General features: G+C 44.5%; 3 protein-coding genes and 4 non-coding genes across 13 annotated transcripts; 6 read left to right on the forward strand and 1 right to left on the reverse strand.

The window, feature by feature from the left end:
- The first annotated feature begins 171 nt into the window (after positions 1 to 171).
- LOC6729422 lies at positions 172 to 5,910 on the forward strand. The gene is made up of 4 exons (XM_016177399.3): positions 172 to 463; positions 538 to 2,147; positions 2,214 to 2,337; positions 2,394 to 5,910. The coding sequence occupies exons 1-4, from the start codon at positions 335 to 337 to the stop codon at positions 5,694 to 5,696; spliced, it is 5,166 nt and encodes a 1,721-aa protein (XP_016036062.1). The 5' UTR covers positions 172 to 334; the 3' UTR covers positions 5,697 to 5,910.
- LOC6729423 (ATP-binding cassette subfamily C member 4) lies at positions 5,832 to 13,459 on the reverse strand. 3 transcript variants are annotated; one of them, XM_039295958.2, is made up of 8 exons: positions 13,230 to 13,459; positions 10,871 to 11,104; positions 10,630 to 10,761; positions 10,393 to 10,577; positions 8,502 to 10,327; positions 7,556 to 8,438; positions 6,797 to 7,493; positions 5,832 to 6,732 (listed from the first exon to the last, which is right to left on the reverse strand). In XM_039295958.2, the coding sequence occupies exons 2-8, from the start codon at positions 11,053 to 11,055 to the stop codon at positions 6,429 to 6,431; spliced, it is 4,212 nt and encodes a 1,403-aa protein (XP_039151892.1). In that variant the 5' UTR covers positions 11,056 to 11,104; positions 13,230 to 13,459; the 3' UTR covers positions 5,832 to 6,428. The 3 variants fall into 3 exon arrangements, with proteins under 3 accessions (XP_039151892.1, XP_039151894.1, XP_039151893.1); XM_039295960.2 differs by having other exon boundaries at positions 10,871 to 11,127; XM_039295959.2 differs by having other exon boundaries at positions 13,179 to 13,459.
- A 604-nt stretch (positions 13,460 to 14,063) lies between these two features.
- LOC6729424 (extended synaptotagmin-2-B) lies at positions 14,064 to 25,682 on the forward strand. Of its 5 annotated transcripts, none has more exons than XM_016177402.3 (11): positions 18,239 to 18,376; positions 18,886 to 18,968; positions 20,447 to 20,936; positions 20,993 to 21,544; positions 21,604 to 21,774; positions 22,012 to 22,097; positions 23,508 to 23,556; positions 23,621 to 23,797; positions 23,868 to 24,299; positions 24,601 to 25,104; positions 25,376 to 25,682. In XM_016177402.3, the coding sequence occupies exons 2-11, from the start codon at positions 18,964 to 18,966 to the stop codon at positions 25,463 to 25,465; spliced, it is 2,556 nt and encodes an 851-aa protein (XP_016036066.1). In that variant the 5' UTR covers positions 18,239 to 18,376; positions 18,886 to 18,963; the 3' UTR covers positions 25,466 to 25,682. The 5 variants fall into 5 exon arrangements, with proteins under 5 accessions (XP_039151989.1, XP_016036066.1, XP_016036065.1 ...); XM_016177401.3 differs by lacking the exon at positions 22,012 to 22,097 and adding an exon at positions 22,390 to 22,487; XM_039296054.2 differs by lacking the exon at positions 22,012 to 22,097 and adding an exon at positions 23,150 to 23,235.
- Trnad-guc lies at positions 24,442 to 24,513 on the forward strand. The gene has a single exon. It is a non-coding gene; the product is annotated as a tRNA-Asp (tRNA).
- On the forward strand, positions 25,230 to 25,336 carry LOC120285106. Its single transcript, XR_005544419.1, has one exon. It is a non-coding gene; the product is annotated as a U6 spliceosomal RNA (small nuclear RNA).
- A 137-nt stretch (positions 25,683 to 25,819) lies between the features above and the next one.
- Positions 25,820 to 25,926, forward strand: LOC120285107. The gene has a single exon (XR_005544420.1). It is a non-coding gene; the product is annotated as a U6 spliceosomal RNA (small nuclear RNA).
- A 435-nt stretch (positions 25,927 to 26,361) lies between these two features.
- LOC120285108 lies at positions 26,362 to 26,468 on the forward strand. The gene has a single exon (XR_005544421.1). It is a non-coding gene; the product is annotated as a U6 spliceosomal RNA (small nuclear RNA).
- Positions 26,469 to 26,478: the final 10 nt, after the last annotated feature.

Consider the following 26,478-nt stretch of genomic DNA (forward strand, 5'->3'; position numbering starts at 1 on the left):
TCAAGGCTTGTGTCCCTGCTATTTTAGCGATGTCTTGGTTTTCAAACTGAGTTTATTGCCATGTAGCTTCAATATAAAATTCTTTAAATTCTATTTTTTTTTCTATCTAAATTTCTCAATTTGTATTGTGGCTTGAGTGCGTTCTCCTTACTAGCTGGTATATTTAGAGGCATGTAAATTCTAGAACATTGAATTACAAATCTACGGTCACACTACCGCTTGGGAGGAATTTTTGAAGACGCTGGTTGTTTGATTTTACGCTCAAACTTGTTTCGATTTCTACTGCGTAAATGCTGCCCCACATACGAATATATTACAGATATCGATAGAGCCGATGGCTCTGCAGCTAAAAGTTAATGGAAAGTTCGGGGCCAACCTGAGGAGGACCATAGGACCACTGGACGATCCAGAGCAAGTACGCAAAGACCTCGAGAGTGAGCTTCGCATAACCCGTTTGAAGCAGGTAACTTGGCCCTTGGGTTCCGAGCCCATTGCGCAGTAATTGTAAGACTAAGCGTGACCCAATTTTACACCCAGGTGCGTGAGAAGTCCAACCACCTGGCACGACAGATACGCGAGGGAGTAGCTGCCGAAAAGCGGCGTCAAATCGCCAAATTGGAGCAGGTCAAGCAAAGGGAGCTGAATGCGTGGCGTGAGCATGCTTTGGCCAAAAAGCACCAGGACTACCGTTCGGCCGTTTTCCAAGTGGGCGCCGCCCATCGCGCCGCAAAGGAGGAGAACGAACGCATGGAGCAGCAGAGGCAAGAGAGAATCGACAAAATCCGAAGGTGTCGCCAGCAGGCCTTGAAAAGATCGGCCAAAGCCAGCGTGGAGTTGCGGGCCACAAACACAATGAATTTGAATGCGGAGGGACGTGCCTCGGCGGGCACACAAACGCCTATAGTGGAGGACAAAGAAAACCGAATGGAGAGCGGGTGCAACAAACCCTGTTGCAAGGGCAAGCGCAAAAGGACAACCAGCTGTGGCTGTACCAGCACTGATGCAGAGGATGGGAAGGATGATGACGCATCCTCCGATGACGACTCATCCATCCTGATCATCGAGAGTCCGACCAGCAACCGGCGTCTCCAGAAAACTACCCCCGTTATCCTAGACGTGGAAATCGAGGAAACCATTTCTGAAACCCACAAGAATCCCGAGGGTATGGATATAAATGATAGGTTCATACAAACCAACCGCAAATTCAGCCATGTGGTCCGACCCAGTGAAGATGAACCCCAACGCCGGCCGAGATTTACGCAGATTAGCGATTTGGTAAGAAAAACAGAGACCACCGTACGAGCTGGGCCAAGTCAGCAAAGGGAAACAGATCCTACTCCATCAGTATCTGCCCCGCCTAGTCCCACCAAATCCCTGCCAAGATCGCCCAGGAAATGTGTGGAGCGAGAGGAGCCCGTTCCTGCTCCAGCACCCAGAAAATCACCCACTAAAACAGCTAAAGGATCCCCCAAGAAAATAGCTACGGCACCACGTAACCAGCCGACAGTCAAAAGACCGGGCTTAAAATTAAATCTAGCTCCTGCGAAGGTAATAGATGCGGGAATACACAGAGGTCAGAAGGCCAAAGCTCCAGCTACGCTGCCCAAAGTAACAGCTATACAGAAACCAGCTGGGGAACCTCCTCGAAACCTTCAACCGATTCCAGAACAGGCTATGCCAGCCATGCCAAATCCGTCGATGACCAATTGTTATCCCATGCCTCAGAATCAACCATACATGCATCCGTATGCCCAACATCCGATGCAACCATATGCAATGCCATATTCAATGCCATTTCCCATGCAAGTCCAGTTTCCACAACCTCATCCGATGTATGCACCGCAGCAAATGATGCCGAATCAGCCAGCTGTACACGTTCCCGCTGTTACTGCTCCACCAAGCACTGCTGCGCATTCCACTGTATCCACCACCACATTTACCAAGTCCTCGCGACAGGACCCAAATACGACTCAATCCGGACGTGTTCAGTTCTACGACCATAGCAATAAGTACCACAGAACGTACGAAGCACCAACACAGTCGGTGCAGTGCAATGAGAAGGATGTCAGCCAATTAACCGCTATGGATCATGCTCGCATCGAGAACCAGCTAAGAGATCTGCGGGAACAGGAACTGGACAAACTGAGGTAATAGCCAGAAACAAAGAACTTATCTTAATGAATCAAATTTAAATCAATAACGTACTTAAATAGGAAAATTAGTGACGATCGTGGTCAAAAGGCTCTTGAACGCGAGCAAGTGCGTCGGGATTGTGCTGAATTAACGGAAAAGCTGGATGCTTTAACGCAACAGCAACCGCAGCTCTTGCCAACTGATGTAAGGAAATCAAATATCTTTCCTTTTGAAATAATACAAACTTATTTTCCCACCAGGCTAACATTATACCTAGCCATCGGTTCGCGGATGCGGCTGCCAGGCGAGAGCAAAAGATGAACGATGCAATGGAAGAAATGCTGCTTCGACCGGCCATCATCACCTGCCCGGAAGTGCGCACCAAACCTACTCCTCCAAACTCATCGCGCAGCAAATCCAAAGCTTCTGTGGCAGTTAATTTGGGCGAACCTCCTGTTCAAATGGGCCGGGATAATCTTGGCAGCACGGAAAGCTGCAGCGCCATTCTTCTCGACTACGTTAATGATCAAAGCAAGCAGCTCAAGTCGGACCTGCAGGCAGAGCAGTCGAACTCACTGAAATCGATGAGGCTAAAGAGTTTGCTTGAGCGCATTGAGAAAATTCGAGTCCAGCTGTTGGAGGAACTGAAGGCGGGCGAGACAGGTGCATCAAAGGGTGACAATGCCCAGGAATTGAACAATATACGTCAGGAGAGAGATGATATTCTATCCGAGCGAACGAGAACTTTAAACGAACGAGAATCGGATTTGCAACAGAAGGAGGCAATTCTCGAGCAGCGTCTCAGAAAGTTCTACAAGGAGACAAAAAGTGCAAAATCCAGTGAGAGTGATAAGCCGAAATCAACCTCAAAAGACGATGGGCCAGTTGAGATCATTATTAAGGTGAGGAGCGACGGTACTGTAAAGCAATATGTACCGAGAACTAAATCGAAAGCCAAATCCAAGCCGTCGGCTATGGATAATGAAAATGATGTGCCCCTGGGCTCAACTGAGAGCACACCAAGAGACGATGCGCCACAGCCGACGGAACAAGATCACGGAAAGCGGCCATTCTCACAGGATCAGCGTCAGATATCCATTGATTCCAACTCCACCGCCTATCGCAGTCTGCCGCCAGTCAGTTATAAAAATATGGGCCCAGGAACTTCTTCTGTTCCTTCGGCTCCCGCTTCTGCTCCATTACATCCCATGGTGATTCAATATATAAATCGTCTGCTAGGAATGACGCGCCAAAGTATAGATGAAATGGGTGTGAGTTCCTCATATGTGACCACACCCTCAACGTCGGTGATCAACTCATTGAGAAACGTAACGCCTTGTCCCGAGCCTGAATCGGGAAGAACTGAAAGGGATCAGGATGAACATACGGAGATGAACGAGCATCGCATGGAGCGGATACAAACCTTTATCGATGACAATCGCAGCTTAATCAATGACTTGGAAGATTCAATACGTTGCCAGCAGCAGCTGCAAAGGGAGCAACAGTCGCAGGATACAGAGAAAAGTATGCGCGCCTTCGATCAAATATGGAACAAGCGTTTAGCCAGGAATCCTGAAGATTGTCAGCAAACCAACAAAGATAAAGAGCGCACAAGGCCGACTCCACAAGGAGATAGGAAAAATGCTGCAACTCCAAAAGAAAGCGGCAAAAGGGAGCGGCAGCAGCAATCAAACGGTGCAGTGCAGCAAAAGAATGGCGGGGGGGTATCCTCAAGCTTGCCTGCCGATAAAAGCGCAAACCGCTCTGCACCCGAAAAATCGAAATCCCAATCTACCAGTGAGGCGTCATCTGCCCGAAACATGGAGCGTTATGCACAGCTCACGGAGAACTGCACCCAGCGGATTGCCGAACTGACGGAGCTAATCACGAAAGTGCGCGAGGAGAAGCAGCGACTTGTGGAGGTCACCCTCACATCGAACAGCGATGGCGAGCGGCAGTCTACTGAGTATCTTGAGCTTCCAACTGGACAACAGCAAACCAGATGCCGGACAATGTCCGATCGCAGCGATTCTCAAACGCCTTCGACCTCGGAAGCCTTGGCGCTGCAGAGGCACAAGCCGACAGCAGCCAGCAGGGATAGTGGCATTGCGGACTCGCGTCCAATTACGGCCCAGGGCCAGGTTTGTATCGATGCGGAACCCATCTCCCTCGGCTCCTCAACGCAGAACAATACAGCGCGCGGCCGAGTAAGGGCACCTCCGGCCACGATTCGTCGGTATAGTCCTCAACTAAACGCCGAGGATCTGGCGCACGAGCTGTCGACCATTACTGAAGTGGAAACGCCGGGACAATCACATATTGTGGCCGCCACACCGGTGCCCAAACCATTCCCTAGTTTCGATCAGTATGCCAAGGAACTGCAGTTGGATCTGTCGCGGTTGGATGCTGATCAGAGCCAACGGCTGCAGTTCGAATTCAATGAGTTAATACACGCGATCAGGCAGCACAATCAAGGAACTGACTACCGTGAGTTCCCTAGCATTAATGCCTATCTTCATAACATGACTAGCACCCGAATTCATGTGGAGATAGGTCAGGATGCAGATCAGGCCACTCTGTCCCCGGGTGAACTGATGCGACAGCTGCGTGTGGTCACTCATACGATCCAAGACTTTCCCAAGCGCAGGGAATACTTTGAAAAAATGTTGGCCAATCAACCAGCCGATCAGAGGGATCTAATAGACAGTGCTAGTTTAGGGAATGATTCCTCGGATTCATTTAACGTTGAGGAAGAACTCCGCCAGCGGAAAATTCTGAAGAACTCATTTCGTCGAGGCAACGCAACTGACATCACATTGACGGGTCAGGAGGTGGCTAGCAGTACGCGGCGGGAAAGCGTCGCCCCGGTGACCAACGATCAGCCCAACGAGAGTGGCATAGATCCCCTCTCCGGCAGCAACTTTTCCAGCGACGCGGATCGGAGAAGTCAGTGCTGGCATGCCACAATGCATCAGAGGCAACAGCAGGTGGATGAGTTGTGCAGCAGTACCACAGCCTCGTCGCCAGAACGGCGGCCACGAAGGTCTCGGCTACGTGGAGGCCAAGAGTGCAACAACAGGTCTAAGGACGATTCCACAGTGCAGGATGCAAGCCAGATAGGAAGATCCCTTAATCTGAGGGAATTCCTTACGAGAGAGCTCCTCAAACATCGAGTGCACGACGACGTTATCAGTGATAGTTCAGATGACTCCTTAAGGGGACACTTTCTGAAGTCGGTCCTGCATTCGCTCTCGCCCAGCAACAACACGCAAACACCAGGAGTGGGTGTAAGCCATGCCACCGGAGCAACCAACGACCGACAAAAGACATCCACACCAGTGGGATCGTTCCTCTCCATTCCAGAGAAGGCCGGGTCCATGAGCAGCACTGGCTCCCAACTGTTCTCAGGGGAGAGTCGCATCTCCCTGGTAAACTATCCAGATGGAACTCCACCCATTCCTTTTGAACAACAAAGCAAACTTAGTACAAATCAAACTCGCCAATCCTCAGGTCAAATAGGATCAGGTGTCAGGACATCGCATCGAAAGTCGCCTCGAAAATGATCGCCGAACTTTTAATCAATTTGTTTAGGTTTTAAATTATATTATCAATTTTATGACAATTATTTATATTTTACTAACTTTGTAATTGTGTGTCCAAAAGTGACTATCGAAAAAGATTGTATACAATTTGCTCAATATGTTAAATGTACAATTTTATAACCAATTTGTGTGAAACTTATTTATATTTTAATAAACTCGACGAATATTTATTAAATTTCTATCTAGAGTTTCAAGTACAATATTTCGGTTGTATGAATATTTACTTGCAGTAATGTACACAATATATATACAGTATATATATTTGATGGTCTAACTAGTGAGTAGATTAACCCACTGATCCTTTGAGGACCTCGGTGTTTCAGTTCTAGTCCGGAACCAGAATGTAAGTAGCTTTGTCATGTTGTAAGTAAACATCCGATTCACAGGCGGTCTACATTAAGTTGGTGGACAAATATTACAATGTAGTCCCAGGTGGAGATTACATCTAAGTACAATACGTATAAGGCAGCACACATTCTAGACTTTTCGTTAACAAACTTAACTAAACTAAGGAAATGAAACATTGATAACATAAATACGTGTATGTGCACAAAAAAATCATTTTGGTACGGCTTTTGTTTTGGACAGGACTCCTCTTCCATTGGGAGCCCAAGAGTTGTAACCTTGAGCCATGATAAGCACCAGATTTGGTTAAATGCGATTTCCGATGGATATTTTTTGGGCCACCGTTTCTCACTCCTGGCCCTCATCCTCATCGCGATCTCGCTCGTCCCGCTCCCTCTGCATCCTTTTGTGGCTGTCACTGGCCGTCTTCTTCAGTGCTTCCGCTTCCCCGCCTGTGGCCTCTACCATTTGCCGGAGATGTCCCTGTGACTTCTTCAGCAGCAAGTACGGCACATCGAATTCCACGGCGACACCAGCATCCATAACTATAATCCGATCCGAATCCATGACGGTGTGCAATCGATGAGCAACGGTGAGCACTGTGCACTGCTTAAACTTGATGCGTATGGTACGCTGGATCAGGGCATCGGTTCTGCGAGAATAGATGGCTTAAAAGTTAGTTCTGGAGAAGTAGTAACATTCGTTCTAGGACTCACTGTGGATCCACATTGGCCGTGGCCTCATCCAGTACCAGCACCTTGTTGTTTCGCAGAATCGCCCTGGCCAGGCAGAGCAACTGACGCTGGCCCACGCTGAAATTGCCACCCCTCTCCGTGACCATGTAGTCCAGGCCGGGAATAGCTCCTCTCAGCTCCACATCCTCCAAAGCGCTCCACAGCTCGGCGTCGGTATACCGCTCGAAGGGGTCCAGATTGTAGCGGATGGTGGCCGAAAACAGTACCGGATCCTGTGGTATAATCGAGATGCGGGTGCGCAGAATTTCCAAAGAAATCGTTCCCGTCTCTATGCCATCGATGAAAATCTCTCCCTCTATGTGAGCCAGTCGGAAAAGAGCTCCAATTAGCGAGGATTTTCCGGCTCCTGTACGTCCCACAATGCCAACCTTCCAGCCCGCCTCGATGGTGAGATTCAGGTTCCTAAGCACCGGCGATCCATTTGGATCATAACGACAGCTCATATTGCGGAACTCCACCTGACCACGAGTGGGCCACTGCTGCGGTGGCGTTTTCTCGGTCAGCGCCGGCTCCTGCTCCAGTTCAGTGTATTGCAGGACGCGCTCTACGCTCGTCATTTGCTGCAAGGACTCGGCCACTTGTCGCACTCCATATTGCACCATTCCGGTTAAGATCATGGCCTGGGCAATGGCCAAGCCTACGTTGCCGCTATAAGTGGCTAAAAGTAGAAAATATTCCAATCAGTTCTGTTTTATTTGATAACTTGGTTCTAATACTCACTTTCACTGGAGATAATGAAGCTGAAGGTGACAGAGGTAAGGAATACGCAACTGACACAGTCCAGCCACAAGCCTAAAGTCGTATTCACTGCCATGGTCAGCTGCCACACGCTACTGTGCACATCCTGCAGCAAATCAAACTCCTTGGCCACCACATCTTGCAACTGGCGGGATCGAATGATGGCCAGACCCGTAAGCGAAGCACTGAGATGAGAGAACACCGGACTGCGGCAGATGCCCTCCAATCGCTTGAGATCCTGCGAAGGTCTCAGGTACAACTTCAAGATAAGCACATCCACAACGGCTACCACCAACATGGCGGCCACCAAAACTGGATTCAGTATACCAATCACAATTAGAATTCCAAACATCACCAGAGCGATCTGTATAAAATCCATCATGGCCCGCGGCAGCAGCTCATCAATGGCGCCCATATCCTTGGAGAAGCGATTCAGAATCCTTCCAGACGGAGTGGTATCAAAGAATCTCATGGTGGCGTGCAGGATGCAGGCAAACATGCGATCGTGCAGCACCTTAGAGGCGTGCATGCATATCTTGAAGAACAGGAAGCCACGGAACGTGGTCATGATCACCACGGCGATTATCAGAGCACCGTATATGTACATGCACTCGAAGGTGGTGAAGCTGGTGTCCTCTCCCTGCGACCTCTGATGCTCCTGCTGTGTCCAGATGTTGGCAAAGAAATCGGAACTGCTGCAAACCACCTGGGACATCACCATCACAAAGACCATGAAGCTGAAGCTCAGAAGAGTGCTGCCCGCATGGAAGTACTCGTACCAAACGCGTGGGGAAATTCCACCAGATGCTTGGGCCTCGGCTAGAGCATCCTCATCGACATTATCATCCAGTTGGGTACTGTCCAGCTGAAACGGAAAATTCTTTACATAAGTAAGTGAACATAAGATGTAGGGACTTTGTTAACCCACCGACTTGCTGCCGTGCACCGAGCTGCTCTGTTTTCTCAACTGCTGGTACCCATCTTTTACACCGTCGATGAAGGGTATGTCCTCGTCGTCACTCTCCAGTGAATTGACACTTAGCGGGGATGTTTGATTGCGACTGTTTTCTTCCTCCTCCTCCTTGGGTCGCTCAAGGAGCCTAGCGAAGTCCAGATCACTGTTGATCAGCTCCTGGTACGTGCCTTGCCTCAAAATTCTTCCTTGGTCGACAATCACAATAACGTCGGCCTCAGAAAGGAAGTGCACCTGATGGGTCACGAGAATGCGAGTCGCCTTTAGCTGGGCCAGTCGTCCTCTGGGTCCAATCACCTCATCGAAGAGATGCCTGCCCACGTGCGCATCAACAGCACTTAGCGGATCGTCCATCAAGTAGATTTGGGCGGGCTTATAGACAGCTCGGGCCAAGCTGATGCGTGCTCTTTGGCCTCCGGAAAGGGATGCCCCTCGCTCACCCACGAGAGTTTTGTCTCCGTTTGGCAGCTGTTGGAAATCCGTGCTGAGGGCACAACACCGTGTCACCTCCTGATAACGCTTCCTATCATACTCCTCACCGAAAAGGATGTTGTTTCGCACCGATCCAGTAAATAACCATGGTTCCTGGGCTGCATAGGAGAGGTCACCCTGAATAAAAACGCCTCCATCGATAACGGGCAGTTCACCCAAGAGTAACTGGAGGATGGAACTCTTTCCGGCACCCACCGGTCCAATCACTGCGCACAGTTGGCCCTTCTCGATCTGCAGATTAATGCCTTGGAGCGTTCTCTGAGGCTTCTCAGTATCCCAGCTGGCATTAATGTCCTTGATGGTCACTGCTCTGGAGTCTCCCCCTTCCTGATCTCGCTTATGGGTGAGTCCTTGAGTGCGCTCCTCACGTCCCTCGAGCATAAGGAAGTCCTGAATCCGACGCAGCGAAACCAAAGCTTCCGCTCCAAAGCTGACAGCTAGTGGATACCAAATGGCAGCCACCAGTTGCAGGATGTTGTAGTAACTGGCTGCTGAGAACACAAAGTCTGCGGTTATGGTTTGGCCCATCAAAGCAGCCGCTGCCAGGGTGATGTACAACGTGGATCGCTCCGTGAACACCATGGTGCTGAGGTAGAAGCCACGCAGGTAAGATGCATATCGGATCTGCTTGATCTCGCTGCGCCGAGCTTCGGCCACCACCGCCTGGAACGGTTTCTCCCAGGCGTACATCTTGATAACCTGAATGCCCTGCACCAGCTCATTCATGATGCCCACTCTCGCGTCCGTTCGCTCCGCGATTCTCATCCGCAGCACAGAGGTTACCTTGCTCAAGGCCGTCTGCACGGGCACCGTTTTCAGCAGCAGTCCAACTACTCCCACAATTGCTGGGATGCCAATGTTCAGCCAAATCAGGTAGCACGTGAGCACCGCCTGCAATGGCATAATCCAGATCCAGTGCATGAATATGAAGCCATAGTCCAAACGATTCACGTCATTCGAGAGCAGGTTGATTAGGTAACCAGCTGGCGTCTGACCAGCCGTTTTCATTGAGAGCCGTAGGGTTTTCCGGTAGATCAGCGAGCAGCAGGCTATTCGCATCCTTGCGCCCATCAGCCGCTGGCGGAGATCGACATGGTGCAACAGGAAGCAGCAGAAAAGCGTCGAAAGAACCAGGACGGCGCCCAGACTGTACATATCGTTCCACATGTACTCGACGGTCTGATCCATGATGCTTCGCACAGCGGTTGCATTGTGGTCTACTTCCTCCACTGGAGGCTGAATCGGCTCCCTCAATTGACCCGCTTTGTCCAGTGAATTGGGGGAAAGTGCTGAAATATGCATGATTCATATGTACACTTTAATCAAGAATGATAATCCATTATTTAAAGCTCACCATCCCCTGGAGATCCGCTAGAGCCGGAGACAGCGTGACTCAGCACATAGTTTTGAATTGCCCGTGCAGTTCGATTCAGGGAATCTGGTATTGAAATATCATTCACATCGATATTTCTTAACTGCGCAACAGGAGTTTTTTGAAACTGAATCAACAGCTGCGCAAGAACAGCTGGAATCAAGGTCCTAGAAACAGATTAATTATTACATGATGAGTTAAATTAAACCTCCAACTCACTTGATCACTATGTAGATTAAGCAAATGAGGCCATTGATGATCGTGGGTCCCAGGAAGCATCGGAACAGTGCGTTTCTGAGATGCGGCTTCTGGTTCTTGCGGTGAGATCGTTCCAGTTCCTTAAACCATTGACTGAAAATTGATCACAATTAACAAATGTTTAAAAGCTTTGCTTTGTAGCAAGTCACTCTTCCTTAGTGTTTGTTGTCAGTTGGACAGGATGTTAAATCTCAGTACTTACTCCTCCAAACGGTCGCCCAACTGCTCGGATCGGTCTTCCTTCAGACATTGTGTCAGGTCATCCGTATTAAGGCCTCTGCGGGATCCTCGATATAGTAAGGGTATCGCCCAGGCAAATATTAGTTGTGAAATAATATTTGCATGTTGTCGCGGATTTTTCCGCGTTGGCTTAGCACTGCTATCCATGCTATCATATGGATGGATAGCTCTCGTCTAGATCAGAAACTCCGTCTGCCTGCAATCGCAAAGAAGCCACAACTAAGCTCATGTTAAATAATCAAAGGCTTTAAGATAAAAGGAGTGATTCAACTATACTCGCCAATAACAATGGTAATATAACATGTTTTAATTAGTGTAGGAAGTGGATTACAATTCAATTTAGAAATTGATTAAAAATTTAAAAAAAAATAATCTATATATAACGTCTGACTTTCAAATAACCAATGTATACTGTATTCGCCCGCATTCACATGTCTTTATCATGTTTGTATGTCGTATTAAACTAGTTGATTACTTGAAGACTAGTCTAGGAAGAGCTACTTTCTTATCAGCAAAGACCTTGACCAATAAAGAGTAGTCTATTTCATGCATAAAAGCAAAAGTAAGTCTATATAACTATATCTTACTAACTACTATATGAAAATATGTAATTGGAGGAAAAACACATACGTTCCTGATATTTTCAATAGACGACCATAAACTATAGTCTTTTCGTGTCTGATAAGGTCTACGTGTGACTTGAAACGAAGTTACTTTTTAAATGGTTAGTTAGTTAGTTTTAGTAGACAACCCCCTATTAAGATACATTTTATGAACTAACTGCGATTCTATGAAGAATCCCAGGATGCGTGGATTGAACTTTGCTCAGCATAGACTTGACGAGGGTCAGTCACACGATATCGGTCGTTAGCTTAATGTCTATGATTGCTATTTGCTTTGTCTGTAACTGATAGCAGGCGACACGGGGAGCGTAAATCAAAACGCATTTGGAGCCCCCCGCACTCGACACTCATCTTCGTATGACAATAATCATAATGTTTATTAATTGGCAAGCAAAAGTCCAGAGACCTTCCCAGATAAGCTACACCGGTGTTTGGACACGTATTTTATTTTATAACCACGAATGTTTTTGTATCGAGGCTATAAGCCAGGCGAAATTATTTTGACCTACTTGCTACAAGCGGAAATTTCACTTTTCAAATTATAACTTTTCGATTAAACTTCACATGATTGCAGTTGTAGTGGAGTTGTTGGTCGGGAAATTTTCATGCTGCTCAGTTGCTCATTGTGAAATAGCATTAAAGCACTTTAAAAGTTGAGTTCCAACGCCCTTTAAATGCCGCTCCCCTTTTCGAATTAATAGATTTAAATTGTCTGGGCGCAGGCATTTAATAAAATGTGACGACGCCAATGAATTTACGTAAATAGATAGAAAAACGTGCTGTACATCTTCCCATTTCGATTAAAGCAATTAAACCCAATGTTTTCGGCTTTTCAAAGTTCATCCACTATAGCAGATTTTCATATCAGCTAGAAAAGACGGTCACTTTTATCAGCCCCGTTATCTTTGCTGTGGCTTGGAATTAAGTATTGTAATTATTTCAGAGACATGCGGCATTTTAATGCTGTTTCAATTGTTTAGAACGAGTTTTGTAAGCAACAACTGTGACAACCAATTCAGCGTTTTAGGTTTCATAAATATTTCCAACGAAATCTAATTTATGAACGCGCTAAATAAACACAGACAGGCGCAAAACGAACAGATTGTAAACCAGTGATTAATTTATTTTTACCGGTATCGGCAAGTCTGTTACAGTGAAACATCGAATGGTGGGATTCAGTAATTATGATTTCAGTCTACAGCTGGGGCGGAAAAACATCTATAAGGCAGATTTGTTTACTCAGCTTTTTAAGGGCTTTGAAATTTATCTAATCAAATGGAATCTTTTTAAATAACATATCATGTTATTGAAGTCCCACTGTATGTATCTACATGTGTATATATGTACGAGCACTGGGCCAATCGGTAAGCGACCTCACGGGCAAACAAGTGGTTGTTTGGTGGAAAACCGGCATTCCAATCGCTTTTAGTGCCGCTTTGTACATTGGAAAGTATTCCGCAATGGTAGGAACTAATTTTAATAACGGTTTATGACGTAAATGCAGAGGAGAATTACAGAAGACGCAGACATAACAACACATTGAGCACCCAGGCGACCATCGAAAACAAAGAGCCAAAAGCGCACACAATCATGCAAATCGTCTGTACATGTACATACATACGACACTTATTACGCGAATGTACTCACTTCCAAATTTATCAATTAACCGTTAGATTTAATCGCTCGAATGACACTTACTTGTGCTACCAGAGCATTAATTGGTTCACACTACTGTGCTCTATTGTTATTATTGTACCACTCGAATTGGTCGCAACGGAGCAGCACGTGCAGAAATAGTACGAACACAAGCGCAAAACGCCGACTCACGCACACTCGCACACACGGACCAACGAATGCGCAACCGTATGCGCCAAACACGACCTCCTCCTTCAACAGTTCGGAACCGAATGAAATACAAAACAAACAAGCTTATGGCTACAGTCAATAGAGATGGTCTGCTTTCGATAACGAACGCAACAAGTTCCCCGTGATTTTCAAGTAGCTTACAACGCAGGGAAACGTTGTCCAATTGGACAAAATTCCTCTCTTTTTGGTGAGAGAACAAAAGCTTTTTAAATGTAAAAAAACATTAAAGCTTTCAACATGAAATGTATAATGATGTAAAATAAAAATGTGTGAGCAAATCATTTGATTCTGAGTATATTTGATTTGATTGAATATAATTTAAACATGAAACATTATGTAATGGTAACCTAAATATTTCATGAAATTATGTATATACTTATAAATTATATACATATATAATGCTATTAGAAACACTAACAATTGTTTATCAATACAGATGCACAGCATTTTATATCCTTAAGTACACCCCCCACCACCCCTGTCAATTTGTGTAAACACGCACCGCAACAGTTGTTCTATTTTGGCGCCAAAAATAGCTGAGAACGTAAACAACAAAGCTCGCTCTTTCACTCAATTGCGCTCTTGGAAATCTTGTTACAGGATGTAGGTCAACCACTGCGTATGAGTGATATTGCGAAGGCAATAGAATTTCGCTTTCAGTTACCGCACTTTCAGTTGTGCGACTCGCGTACAACGGGACACTCAGCACGGCAAACGTGAAAAGTCCAACGGATGGTTTTCCCAAAGCCTGCGGAGGAAATTCGCGCGCGACTTTTCCGAATCAATACAGAAACTTGAGTGCCGGGCAGCAAAAAAAAACGCAATAAAAGAAAGGAAACATTACTACAAAGGGGCCGCACAATTGAATTTTATTTTTGGTAACCCATTGACATTGTTTGCAAAAAGGACCAGTGACTGTCAAACTGGGCAAAGCCATGGTGTAAAATGGGACCACTGTAAATGTCCTTTGACAACTATGAGCTCTTTAAATTTTTTGTCGTTCAAGTGAAGAAAGTTAAACATAAATAAACCATCTTAAGGTAAGCTATCCAAAAAGAACAATTTTTAAAATCATTAAAAAAATAAGTATAAAAATAGTTTATGGTTTTTTTTGGTGTGTAACATTAAAAATGCAAAAGTCCTAAGTGGCGACTGCCCCAAGTTCACCTGCGAAAAGGTTTGGCTCTTATCGCTACTCTAGAGACACTCCCATTGGTTTCATTCAACTTGGAGCATGTAAATTACACATACGCAGCGTTGTCCCAGGCAAAGTTTCACACAAAAAAAAAAAAAAAGTATAAAACGCAGTGTGTCAAGTGACAGAAAGAGCTGTCAGAGAAGAAGGGTTGACTTTGGTAGGCATTTGAAATATTTATGAAAGCCAGCGCGTTTCCATGAAGCCTTCAACTGTTTTTTTTTTTGCGCTCCACTGTTGTTGCTGTTGTTTATCCTTTATTTTTTCGGTGGCAGGCTTTCGCACTCGACATCAAGGGTAATTAAAATGTGGACACATTAAGGCGTCTCCGGTCCTGTGGTTGTGGTTAGTCACAAACACACTGACACACAGATATCCTTGCAGCTGGTGACGACGAGTCAGGCGAGGGAAAAAGTTTAGGATTTGCGTTTGTGCTAAGTTGTTCCCCCAAAGTGGAACGCTTTATATGCACTGGGGAATGGAACGGGCTGAAATTCCCTCGGAATTCTGCTGCCCGTATAATTAAACAAATATTTTAATTAGACAGATAGATTAAAAGTCCATGCTCAGACTAAATGTGTGATGATGTGTGGTACACATACCCGCAGGAAGTAGTTTAAAGTGCAAGGACTCAGGCACATGGACTTTCACTAAGGGATTAAAGTATTCCTACTGAGCAATACAATCGCACTATAAATCGTGCGAAACACTTCGTTTTATGAGCCATGAATTGCAAATCCTTAAACGGAAGTTGTATATTCGAAACTAGTTTCCCACTGTTGGTTTTTCCTCAAACAATCCTTGACATTGTATCCTTTGAACCAACCAAGCCGCATTAATAATCGGCCGCCTTTTCGGTTGCCATTGTTTTTTCTTTTTATTGCCGCAATCAACGATTTCCGTGCGTGTTGCTTCACTTTGGTATTGGAGTCCAGGACTGTCGGCATTTCGGGCCACAAAAAAATAGAAACAAACTTGTGTATAATTCATAGGGCAAAAGGCATTCATTCACATCGTACTTAGTTAGATACCCAGTTGTGGTCAGTCCGGCGTCCAATATTAAAGCCCAATAATGGATTCGGATTACGGAGCATGCCTCGAATGGAGGATAATTGAATGGTCGTAGTCTGGTTGGCGAAACTTTCATTTGCAGTCGCCTGTTTGCCCGGCTCCCATGTCAGTTATTTTATATGTTTCCCTGAGGCCGCTTTACGTTAACATCATCTGCATATAACAACTTGGCTAAAGGTCTCTTTTTGGCTAACCAACACGTAGTCAAAAGGAAAAAGTTTGACATGCCCGGCGAGAAAGGAACGCTTTAAGAAGGATCCACCCCCAAACATTTACCTGGGCCATGAAAATGGCTAAAACGTGTTCGCCCGAGTTCCACACGAGTGATTAGAATGTTTACTCGAAATCTTTGAAAAAGCAATGCATAAAATTCAACAAAGTTTAAATTGCTTGTTTTCTGATTGAAAATTGCCAGCTGTGGAGCCTTGAATCAGCATTGGCTGTAATTCGATTCTGACCTCCTTTAATGTATCTAAGAGACTTGTCTGCAATCAATGCTGCTTCCGATGCACTAATAAAAATCAGAGTTAATTTATGAAAAATAATTTATGAGCATAACTTGTTTTTAAACATTTATGACAGTGCTTTGAAAGATTTAATACTGTTTTATATGCAAAAACATGTCGTTGATCATACAATAAATATCTGTAATAAAATCCCAAATGTTTGTATAATATTTTCACTGTGTCTGCTTGACCTGCTGCACATCATCAAAGTTACCTTCAGTGGACCAGGTCTCCCAGGTTTCCATCGTTTTGCTCGACTGGCGGCGCTCCATAAATCAAAGGCGATGTGACGCAATTTTCTTGCAAACTCAAAACAGTACAAAAAGTAGAATATTCCCCAATTTGTTTACATTGTTCGTTCAATAAAGTCAAGGCGTCGACATCGTGCGACCTCGATTACCGCACGGGAATTGTCTCAGTTTAGTTTTGAATTAAGTTTTATGGCACGTTGGCGGGGCGAAAGTTTTACTGCCACGCCCCCATTCCCGAAAGTGGGTTCAAAGTTGAAAAACCTCGAAGGAACTCACATGAGTTAGAGGCAAATCAGAGAAGGCCGAATAAAATATTTAGGGGCAATTAAATGGCAGGAACGTGTGTGTGTGTGTGTGAATGTTACTTCATTTAAAAAGGATGCAGGATGAGAGTGTGTGCTGTATATTCTCGAAATTTCCCTCAGGCTTCATTGTGTCATTAATCGGGAATATGAGAATACGTATGTTTGTTTCACCGGAAAGGAGCAACTAACATCCGCTTGATTACCAAATACACAGAGGATAAATATGACAACTAAAAGATATTCAATATACAAGAAAGAGCAAAAACCTATAAAATATTAAATAATATTTAAGCATTTACTTGAATATATTATATCTATAAATAATGTTGTGCATAAAACATCAAAAGGATATTTTTAGATCCTTTACATCATATAATGCGACCCTGGGCTATTTTAATCACAGAAAATTGGCGGAATTTCGCGTATATATATTTTTTTTCTTTGTGTGCGGACGCGTGGACCCACAACCGACATCCGCTGGCTCCATTTGCCTGCCAGCTGCCTTCGTCCTTCGGCAGAGTTCTTCTGCTCTCCTGCATGTCCTGCTGCCAGACAATGTGTGCATCGGTGTGCGTGAGTGTTGAAGGCCATGTTCAAGTGCGCTCTTCCTACCGGACACACTTTGTTTGCTTTTGATTTGCGTTTTTTCGTGCTGCAGCACCAAGAACTCAATTCGCTCACGCCCATTGTTTACCTTTCGATTTCACAGCGATGCATTAAAAATGCATATGCCATGATTATTACACATACGCCATGTGTTACGCAGCCATTTGATATTTATGAAAAACAGAGCGGCAAGCAAACAAACCAAAAAAAACCAAAAAGATTCCGCTTAATCCTTATTCATGGCTGCTCACTTCCACGGGTTTATTACGCCCGTGTGCGTCATCCGGCAGTGGCTCTCAAACTGTTTTGCTAATTACCCAACAACACAGCCTAGATTGTATCTCATTTGCAAGTGAGTCGGGCAGCAAAAAAATAACCAGGCGACTAACAACAACAATTACCACTTGACCCAGGACGAAGGACAATCAGACCAATTACACTGGTCAACCAAAGAGTGAAAAAGCGATCAGCAAACACAAAACATTACATATAACTACTTATTTCAATAAATAACACTGGTATTCATACTACTTTCTATAATTTTTATAACTAAAATTTAAAAATTTTCTAGCATAAGTCATAATTAATCATTCCACTACTTGCCAATCGAATTACGCATGCAGCTTAAGTTATCTCTGATTGCGGCTGTACAGAAGCACTAAGCTGCTCATTAATATTCAGATTAATAGTCCTAGACAAAGAGGTCCTTTTGTGTGCGCAACCTTGCTGTGCAGTGCCGTCCGTCCAGGACCCAGCGAATGGGAAACCATGGCGCCAAGGATCCCGCAGTGCTGCTGCTGCTTCTGTTGGCTGCTGCGGCAATGTAGCTTCCACTCAAATAGGCGAGCTTTGACTCAATGGCCCCAAAAGTCGAGAGATTCTTCTAGTGGCTGGGGCGGCGAGAATTGAATTCAATTCAATTTAGTTCCGAAACGCCGCTCACAATGAAAAGACGCTGAATTCGCTCCGTTTATTACAGCATTTCGAAAGAAAATATACTGAAGTGAAGTAATCAGGTCTATTACGAATTCGTTCCGTCCTCTCGGTGCGTATAATCAGTGTTTTTCCCCGTTTTTTTACAATGTGTAATCGAAATCCGTTTGTGTTTTTTGAAATACTCATTTGTTTACTGCGAAATATAGAACTTGATAAAAATATACAAAAAACATTCGCGGCGCCCTGAGCGATATATTCGCCCCTCAATATATATGCAAATACGTATTTAGTTGGTTTTCCGTTCGGTGTGGTTTTTGTGTGCGTGAATATTTAATGAAAGGAATTTTAGCTTCGACCAGCTATCTAAATATGTACAAAGAAATGCATAATTTTCAAATAATTGCAAAGGCTAAAATGTAGTGTTTACGTTATGAAAATCAAGTACAGAATGCAAAGAGAATGATTTTTATTTATAGAAAAACCAAAATCGGAAACTTTTGATATGAAATATAATACAGTGTTTAAAAACCCACAAACTCGAATTAAATCTATTTAAATTTATGCATGAAACCATTTTGATGGCTGCACATTTAATTGATAACGAAATCTTTATTTCAGATGCACACAAAGTTTTTCCAAACCGAAAAATCATAAAAAAAAACAAACACAACACCAAGTGAGAGCACAAGCCAAACGATGAGGTGATGCCACAATTAATTTATTTATTTATCATTTATTTAAGCACATTTACACATTTACACGACACAAGCGACATACTCACTCGCTGCTCACTCAAGTATTCCAAACATTCACAAGCCACGACTACGTCATCGCCAAAAAACCTGAAGAGCAACAAAAAAAAAAGAATAAATAATATAAAAAAATAAATAAAATCGTGCTCGGTTCAAGTTCTTGGCAATGGGAAGTAGTCTCTCCATCATTTTTGAAGGCAGACAAGCTTTGGCAGCCAGTCTAGAATTAAGTCCCTCTCTCGTCTCGAATTCGGGTTTCGGTTCTCACTCTGCGCTCCGCATGTATTTTGGATGCCCCATTTTGGGGGCAGGAGGCTGCCTGGTGGCTATTCAACAGGTGCCCATCAGCTCAGAACGAGATGTAACAATTCCCCAGCAGTTAAAGTTGAATTAGCAAAGCTCGTAACCAGAGAGGATGTTCCTCCCCACTTTTCGGAGCAGGAAAATCCTACCCCCCATTTGGCCACTCCAAGTATGCAGCTTAGTGAACATTTTCTGGGCGCCTTTGTTGTTAGCAGCTAACAAAGCGTTAAAAAGCGTGAAATGCTGAGGTTGTAAATCTCTTGAAAAGTTTGGTTTCGTACGATTACTCAAGTCAAGGTTGCACATGAAAATTGTATGACCTGCTAAAAGAAAATTACGGCTATATTATAATGAGTCCCCAAAGCCACCGCATGAAAAAGAATGAAAGGTAAACAATGAGATATATTCTGGGAAATTTGAATAAAGTCAACAGCTGCTGCTAAGCGTTGAATAATTAAGGCAGACGCGAAAATAAAAGAAAAGTTTGGGGCAAAACGTGAAACGCACTCGGAAAACTGTGGAAAGTTTGGGACAGAATATAATATCAAGAGTTATTTACTTACTAACAAAGAAACTATTAAATGCTTTCAAATTAATTTCGGTTGAAAAATGGGACAAATACACAGCTTACCATAAAAAACGAAAGGAAATAAGTTTGCTTTTCCAAAGTTTAAATGGGTAACTCGATACCTTTAGACCTTCCTTTTTGATAAGCAAACTTGCCAACAAAGTTGGTCTTCCCTCGTCAGAAATGAAAGCTATTTTGTGTATCCACTCAACAGGTAACGCGGTGGGTGGTGGAGCACCATCAGCCAAGTCGTAAAACTGTGTCAATTTACCCCACCCACACGGCGTATGAGCAATGCGAGACTCGATTAAAGAAGTGAAAAATTAAGCTAAGTAAACAAACGTTTTGTATACTATACTTATGAATTCGCGGAGAGTCGGTGAGGTATTTCAAGATCACATTTCTAGCTAATAGCACAATATAGTATGACATCATCGCAATCGTGAGCATTGAGTTCGATGCCGGCATCTTAGCCGGCAAACGCTAATGAGTCAGCTTTACTATCGGAAATATCTGGCCAAGATGCTCATGAATGTGTACACTTGAATTCTTGCAGCGATAACAGTCCATCGGTGCCCCTGGCGGAGTTCACCATCCCACCCGATCCCACGGAGACCGAATCCTTTGTGCCCCTGGCGGAAGCCAAAAAAATGAGCGAATCCCCGAATCCCCCGGTAACGCCGACCACGCCCACCGGCAATGGCACGCCGCCCACGCAGACGACAAATGGAAACTCCACTGTGGCCACAAAATCCGTGAGCGATGATAACAGCATTTTCTCCGTGTTCTACACGCTGGGCAAGAAGGTGGCCATCGTGGGCTCCATTTACCTGGTGGGTTACATGGGCTGGTCGGTGGCCTGGCTGATAGCGCCGGTCATCCTCTCGGTGGCACGCGACCAGTTGGCCAAGACGTCGGAGAAGAAGCGCGACATTGCCAAGGCCTCGGCTTTGGCCTCTGAGAAGGACGTAATCCTGGCCAGAATCGACGAGCTGCCCGCGTGGGTATACTTTCCCGATGTGGAGCGCTGCGAGTGGCTGAATAAGGTGAGTGGGATTTACCAAGTAATGGTTCTCAGTTATCATATGAATCCTTTTTCCAGATCTTGAAGCAAGTGTGGCCCAATGCCAATCACTTTGCACGCACCTTGGTGAAGGAAACCATCGAACCCAATGTGGCCTTAGCTCTGGCCAACTACAAGATGAATGGCTTCCGGTTCGATCGCATTATTCTGGGCACCATTCCGCCGCGGATCGGTGGTGTGAAGATCTACGACAAGAACGTGGATCGCAACGAGATCATCATGGATCTGGATCTGTTTTATGCCAGCGATTGCGACATCAATTTCTATTTGGGTGGTATGAAGGGTGGCATCAAGGATTTTCAGATCCATGGTTGGGTGCGAGTGGTGATGAAGCCACTGATACGATCGATGCCCCTGGTGGGCGGACTGCAGATCTTCTTCCTGAACAATCCGAATATCGATTTCAATTTGGTGGGAGTGATTGATTTTATGGACATGCCGGGTCTGAGTGACTTGCTGCGCAGGATCATCGTGGAGCAGATTGGCAATGTGATGGTGTTGCCAAACAAGCTGCCCATTTCACTCAGCGAAGAGGTTTCGGCTGTGGCCCTCAAGATGCCCGAACCAGAGGTGGGTCCACAAAGCATGTTAAAATCAATCTTCTTTTATATGTGGATGTATATTTTCAGGGCATCCTGCGCATTCACGTGGTCGAGGCCAAGGACCTGATGAAGAAGGACATCAGTGTGCTGGGCAAAGGCAAGTCGGATCCCTATGCCATCATCAATGTGGGCGCCCAGGAGTTCAAGACCCAGATCATTGACAACAATGTGAATCCCAAGTGGGACTACTGGTGTGAGGTACGTATTCCCTGGCTGATTCTTGCGGGGATTCCCCCGGAGGATCCCCTGCGCTTCTTGCCTTGCTTTTTGTAGTCTGCCGATGTTGTCGATTGATTGCTGCATGATACAATCCAACACAGAAAAACCACCGATTTATTGCATAATAGTTCGTTGTTTTGCCCTTCTGTTATTTTCCATTTTGATTTTTCATTCCTTTATCATCACTCGATTACTTTGTTTGGCGCCTGAACGCAGGCCACTGTTTTTATTGAAATGGGTCAATTTGTCGAGATTCAATTGAAGGACTCGGACGATTCCAAGAAAGACGAGAACCTGGGCAGGTAAGCAATGTTATCATTTCACTTTTTATGAGTTCACACACCACCCACACCACCCACACACTCCGCCCAAAATCCTCCTTGAAAATCCCGAGTGAGTAATCCTTGTTGAGAGCTCGTTTTTGCATGAATGAAGTGCCTCGCCTGAAACTGAGGACAATTGACTGACTATATATCCTTGAGTTTCGTTTCGTTCCGTTTCGCTTCGCTTTATGGATTAAGTACTCTATTTGCCTACTTTCTCTACTTTCTCTGCCATCGCAGGAAACACACTCACACACTTTCGTTTTTCTAGGCGTGTATTTTTACCACCATTGGTCACTATATTGGGTTTTCTTTGTGGGACTATGATCAGACTATGCCAGGTGTACAGAGCGATGATGTATTGGGCAGGTTGTATTGCCGCATGAAACTGCATTTGTTTGTTCTATCTTCGTTTTTTTTTTTTTTGTATCTCTTGATTTTCATTTATCTTCTGAATACGTTTACTAACAAGCACCAACAAAAAAAAAAAGAACACACAGCGAAGTGATGAGAAATTGGCCAATTGAAGTGGTTTTCCTGACCCCAATAGTTTGATTAAACAAATAGCATTTGACTTGTGTTTACTTATTGTTTCACATAACCTAATGTTCGAATTATGTTAACAATCATTAATTAGTTTGATTCGCATTTTAGTATCATTGAAACTGTAGTTACCATTTGAGTTTATTTATTATGCTGCAGTAAATTGGATTACTAAGAAAATCTCAACACTTTCGCCATACCGACCTAACACGACTCGATTCCAAACTAATCTGCATGCCCTTTTGACACCTGTTTTTGAACCACAAGCAAAAGCTGGAGCACTTTGAACCACAGACACACAATGATTGAAACCAGAACCACCGGCATGCCAATGACAATTTGATTGTACAAGTAGTTAGATCCGATCCTGTAAATAACCCACCCACATTTGGACCGTAGTTTGTGTAGACTTTGCGCTGGAACTAACCATTAATAATGCGAAATGTCTTTTAACTTGCTTTTGGTGGTTCGAACGATGAATGGAGCAGGCTGTGGTCGAGGTCTCGCAGCATGCCATACTCGTGCTCAGACTTTTTGACTGGGACCGCACTAGTGATGACGAGTCGCTCGGCAGGTTAGGCAACCATCTATTTGATTGATTGATCGATTAATTGATTGAACACCAACGAACTCACCCACAAGAACATACAAGAAAAACGGACACACAAAACTTGCCCCAATAACCTATCCCCAATAAGAACTCCAAACGAGATGCCCTCAAACAGCTTGAATTTCAAGGGAACCCGTTGAGAAGTTGTCATTTTCCTTTTTCTTGTTATTTTCTTTTTCTTGATTTTAAATCATGCTTGCTGTGAACTAATTAAACTTTTTAACTACCCAAAATAGAGCCAGCATCGATATTGCCAGCGTGATCAAGAAAGGCGTTGTGGATAGTGTAAGTAACCAGAAATTTCTTATTTAAATGTATGCCAAGTAATATTTTAAATAATATACTATAGTGGCTCACCTTGGAAGATGCCAAGCATGGACTTCTGCATGTCCGCCTGCAATGGTACAAACTCACTGCCGATCCCAATGATCTGCAACAGATCTTGCTGGAAACGCAACTCCTACGCGTGACCAGCATGAGTTCGGCGGTACTCAGTGTATTCATCGATTCAGCCAGGCATTTGAAGGTGGGTTTGATTAGAAATTAATCAATAAATAAATCATATGTCATTTAAATGAACTATCATCCACTCCCAGCAAGCTCGATCCAGCTCCAAACCGGATCCCTACCTGGTGTGCAGCGTGAACAAACAGAAACAGCAGACTGCCATGATAATGCGAGATGATTCTCCCGTTTGGGAGCAGGGCTTCACCTTCCTGGTCAGCAATCCCGACAACGAGAGTCTGAACATCAAGATCTACGACCAGAAGACGGGAAACGACATTGGCCAATATACCTACACCCTCAGCACGCTGCTCAAGCAATTCAATATGGAGGTCATACAGCAGCCATTCCAACTCCAGAAGTCTGGACCGGAATCGAAGCTCTATATGTCGCTATCGCTGCGCATTTTGAAGCCCGGCGAGATTGACAAGGAATCGGATGCCTTGGAGCAAGTGGCGGCCCTCACACGCAGCAGCTCCGTGAAAACGCCAGATGTCGCTGCAGTTTCTCCTCCAGCATTTAAGGTGGGTTCAGTCTTCCACAGCTCAACGATAAACTTGCAGAATTACGGAGAATCTGTATATAGGGAATAGCTAAGAACAAAACAGAAACTGACTATGACTACACCTTCTATAACAATTAGTTTTTGCTCCATCGTTTTCAACGTCCTCGATAGTATAGTGGTTAGTATCCCCGCCTGTCACGCGGGAGACCGGGGTTCAATTCCCCGTCGGGGAGAATCAGTGATTCCTTTTTTTTTTGCTTTTTACTCTGTTATATAAACAATTTCTATTTTAATTGAATCTAAATTATCCTTTTTTTTAGGAATCTCAGGCATCCAGCAAGCGTTTGTCCGCCGAATCGCCCATCAGTGAAGAAGATCCTGTGGCGGCTACGAAAATCTCCCCGGCCATGTCGGCCTCCACCTCCAGCGAAAAACCCATCAGCGAGCTGGCCACCTCTGTGCTGACCCACCGCTTTCCCGACTCCACCTCCTCACCCGGCGAACATGGCCTTGGACGGATGCAGTTGTCGATCCGCTACAGCGCCCAGCGTCAAAAACTAGACGTGACCATACACAAAATCCAGAAGATACCACTTCGCGATCCCAGCAACATACCCGATCCGTATGTTAAGCTGTACCTGCTGCCTGGACGCACCAAGGAGTCGAAACGCAAGACGAGCGTGATCAAGGACAACTGCAACCCCGTCTACGATGCATCCTTCGAGTACCTGATTTCCATTGCCGAACTCAGGCAGACGGAACTGGAGGTGACGGTGTGCACACAAAAGGGATTCCTATCCGGCGGTAGTCCCATCATTGGCATGGTAGGTACCCGAAAGCAACCCCTTATATGCAAACACCTCGCGTACGTCCTTCGCGTCCTTATGATTCCCAAGTACTTATTTTGCAAGAGTACCGTATAAATAGGAAAGATATCCGCATGAACTTCGTTCTTGCTTCGGCAGAACATATACTAAAATTGGAACGATACAGAGAAGATTAGCATGGCCCCTGCGCAAGGATGACACGCAAAATCGTGAAGCGTTCCACATTTTTTTGCCACGTCTACAATCGTTTTATGTCCTCTTCTTTCAGCTGAAAATTCCTCTGGATGATGCCGAGATTACCACACAAACTGGCTTGAATTCTTGGTTCGACTTGCAGCCTGAAATACGGCACGAGTAGGAAAAGCAGAATGCAGAGTCTCATTACAGCACAATCAACTCAAGAAAAACTCGACACTTTTTTACCAATTGCACTTAAATCCTTTTTTATTCGTTATGTATACTTTTTTTGGTCCCTAACCAAAACGAAACCAAACTCTCTTAGTCGTGCCTCTATATTTAAAACTATCAATTTATTATAGTCAATAAATCGAACTGTGTTTTCAACAAACAAACAATAAGACACTTTGATTCTAAAGGACATTATGGAAATCTTAAGCAGAGGGTTCTCAAGATCCTTCGCCAATTATTATAATTCTCAAGTGCTCTTTCGTGATGTTGTTCATTTATATAGGTACGTTTTCATCCCTACTTCGTTCTTGCTTCGGCAGAACATATACTAAAATTGGAACGATACAGAGAAGATTAGCATGGCCCCTGCGCAAGGATGACACGCAAAATCGTGAAGCGTTCCACATTTTTTTGCTTACCTGTGATTGCTTAACTTTACTACTCAAATTCAAAAACATCAAACTTTCTATTAATGAAGCATATTTATTTATATCTATTTTACTCGAAAGAATCCCTTAATTGCGAAATATGTACATTTGGGTCTTTAGCTTGAAAAAAAAAAGATTTTAAAAAATACACAAAATAATCTAAAAAAATTTAAATAGCAGGATGAAATAATTAATTTCATACGTTTTATAACTTATGCCCTTAAGTATTTTTTGACCATAGTGTTGCAATTCTACATTAATTTTACACGGTAGAATTAAACGCCACCTACTCAGCCAAAAGGCGAAAATGTTAGCTTGCCAAGACCAGAGGGCGCCAGTGCACCACTACTTATTATAATTCTCAACTTCTATTTTCGGCGGTTGTTCGTATATATAGACCCATTTTCCACTGAACATCGTTCTTGCTTCGGCAGAACATATACTAAAATTGGAACGATACAGAGAAGATTAGCATGGCCCCTGCGCAAGGATGACACGCAAAATCGTGAAGCGTTCCACATTTTTTTGCCTACCT

This window comes from Drosophila simulans, chromosome 3R (assembly GCF_016746395.2).
Source record: "Drosophila simulans strain w501 chromosome 3R, Prin_Dsim_3.1, whole genome shotgun sequence".
Lineage (NCBI taxonomy): Eukaryota > Metazoa > Arthropoda > Insecta > Diptera > Drosophilidae > Drosophila > Drosophila simulans.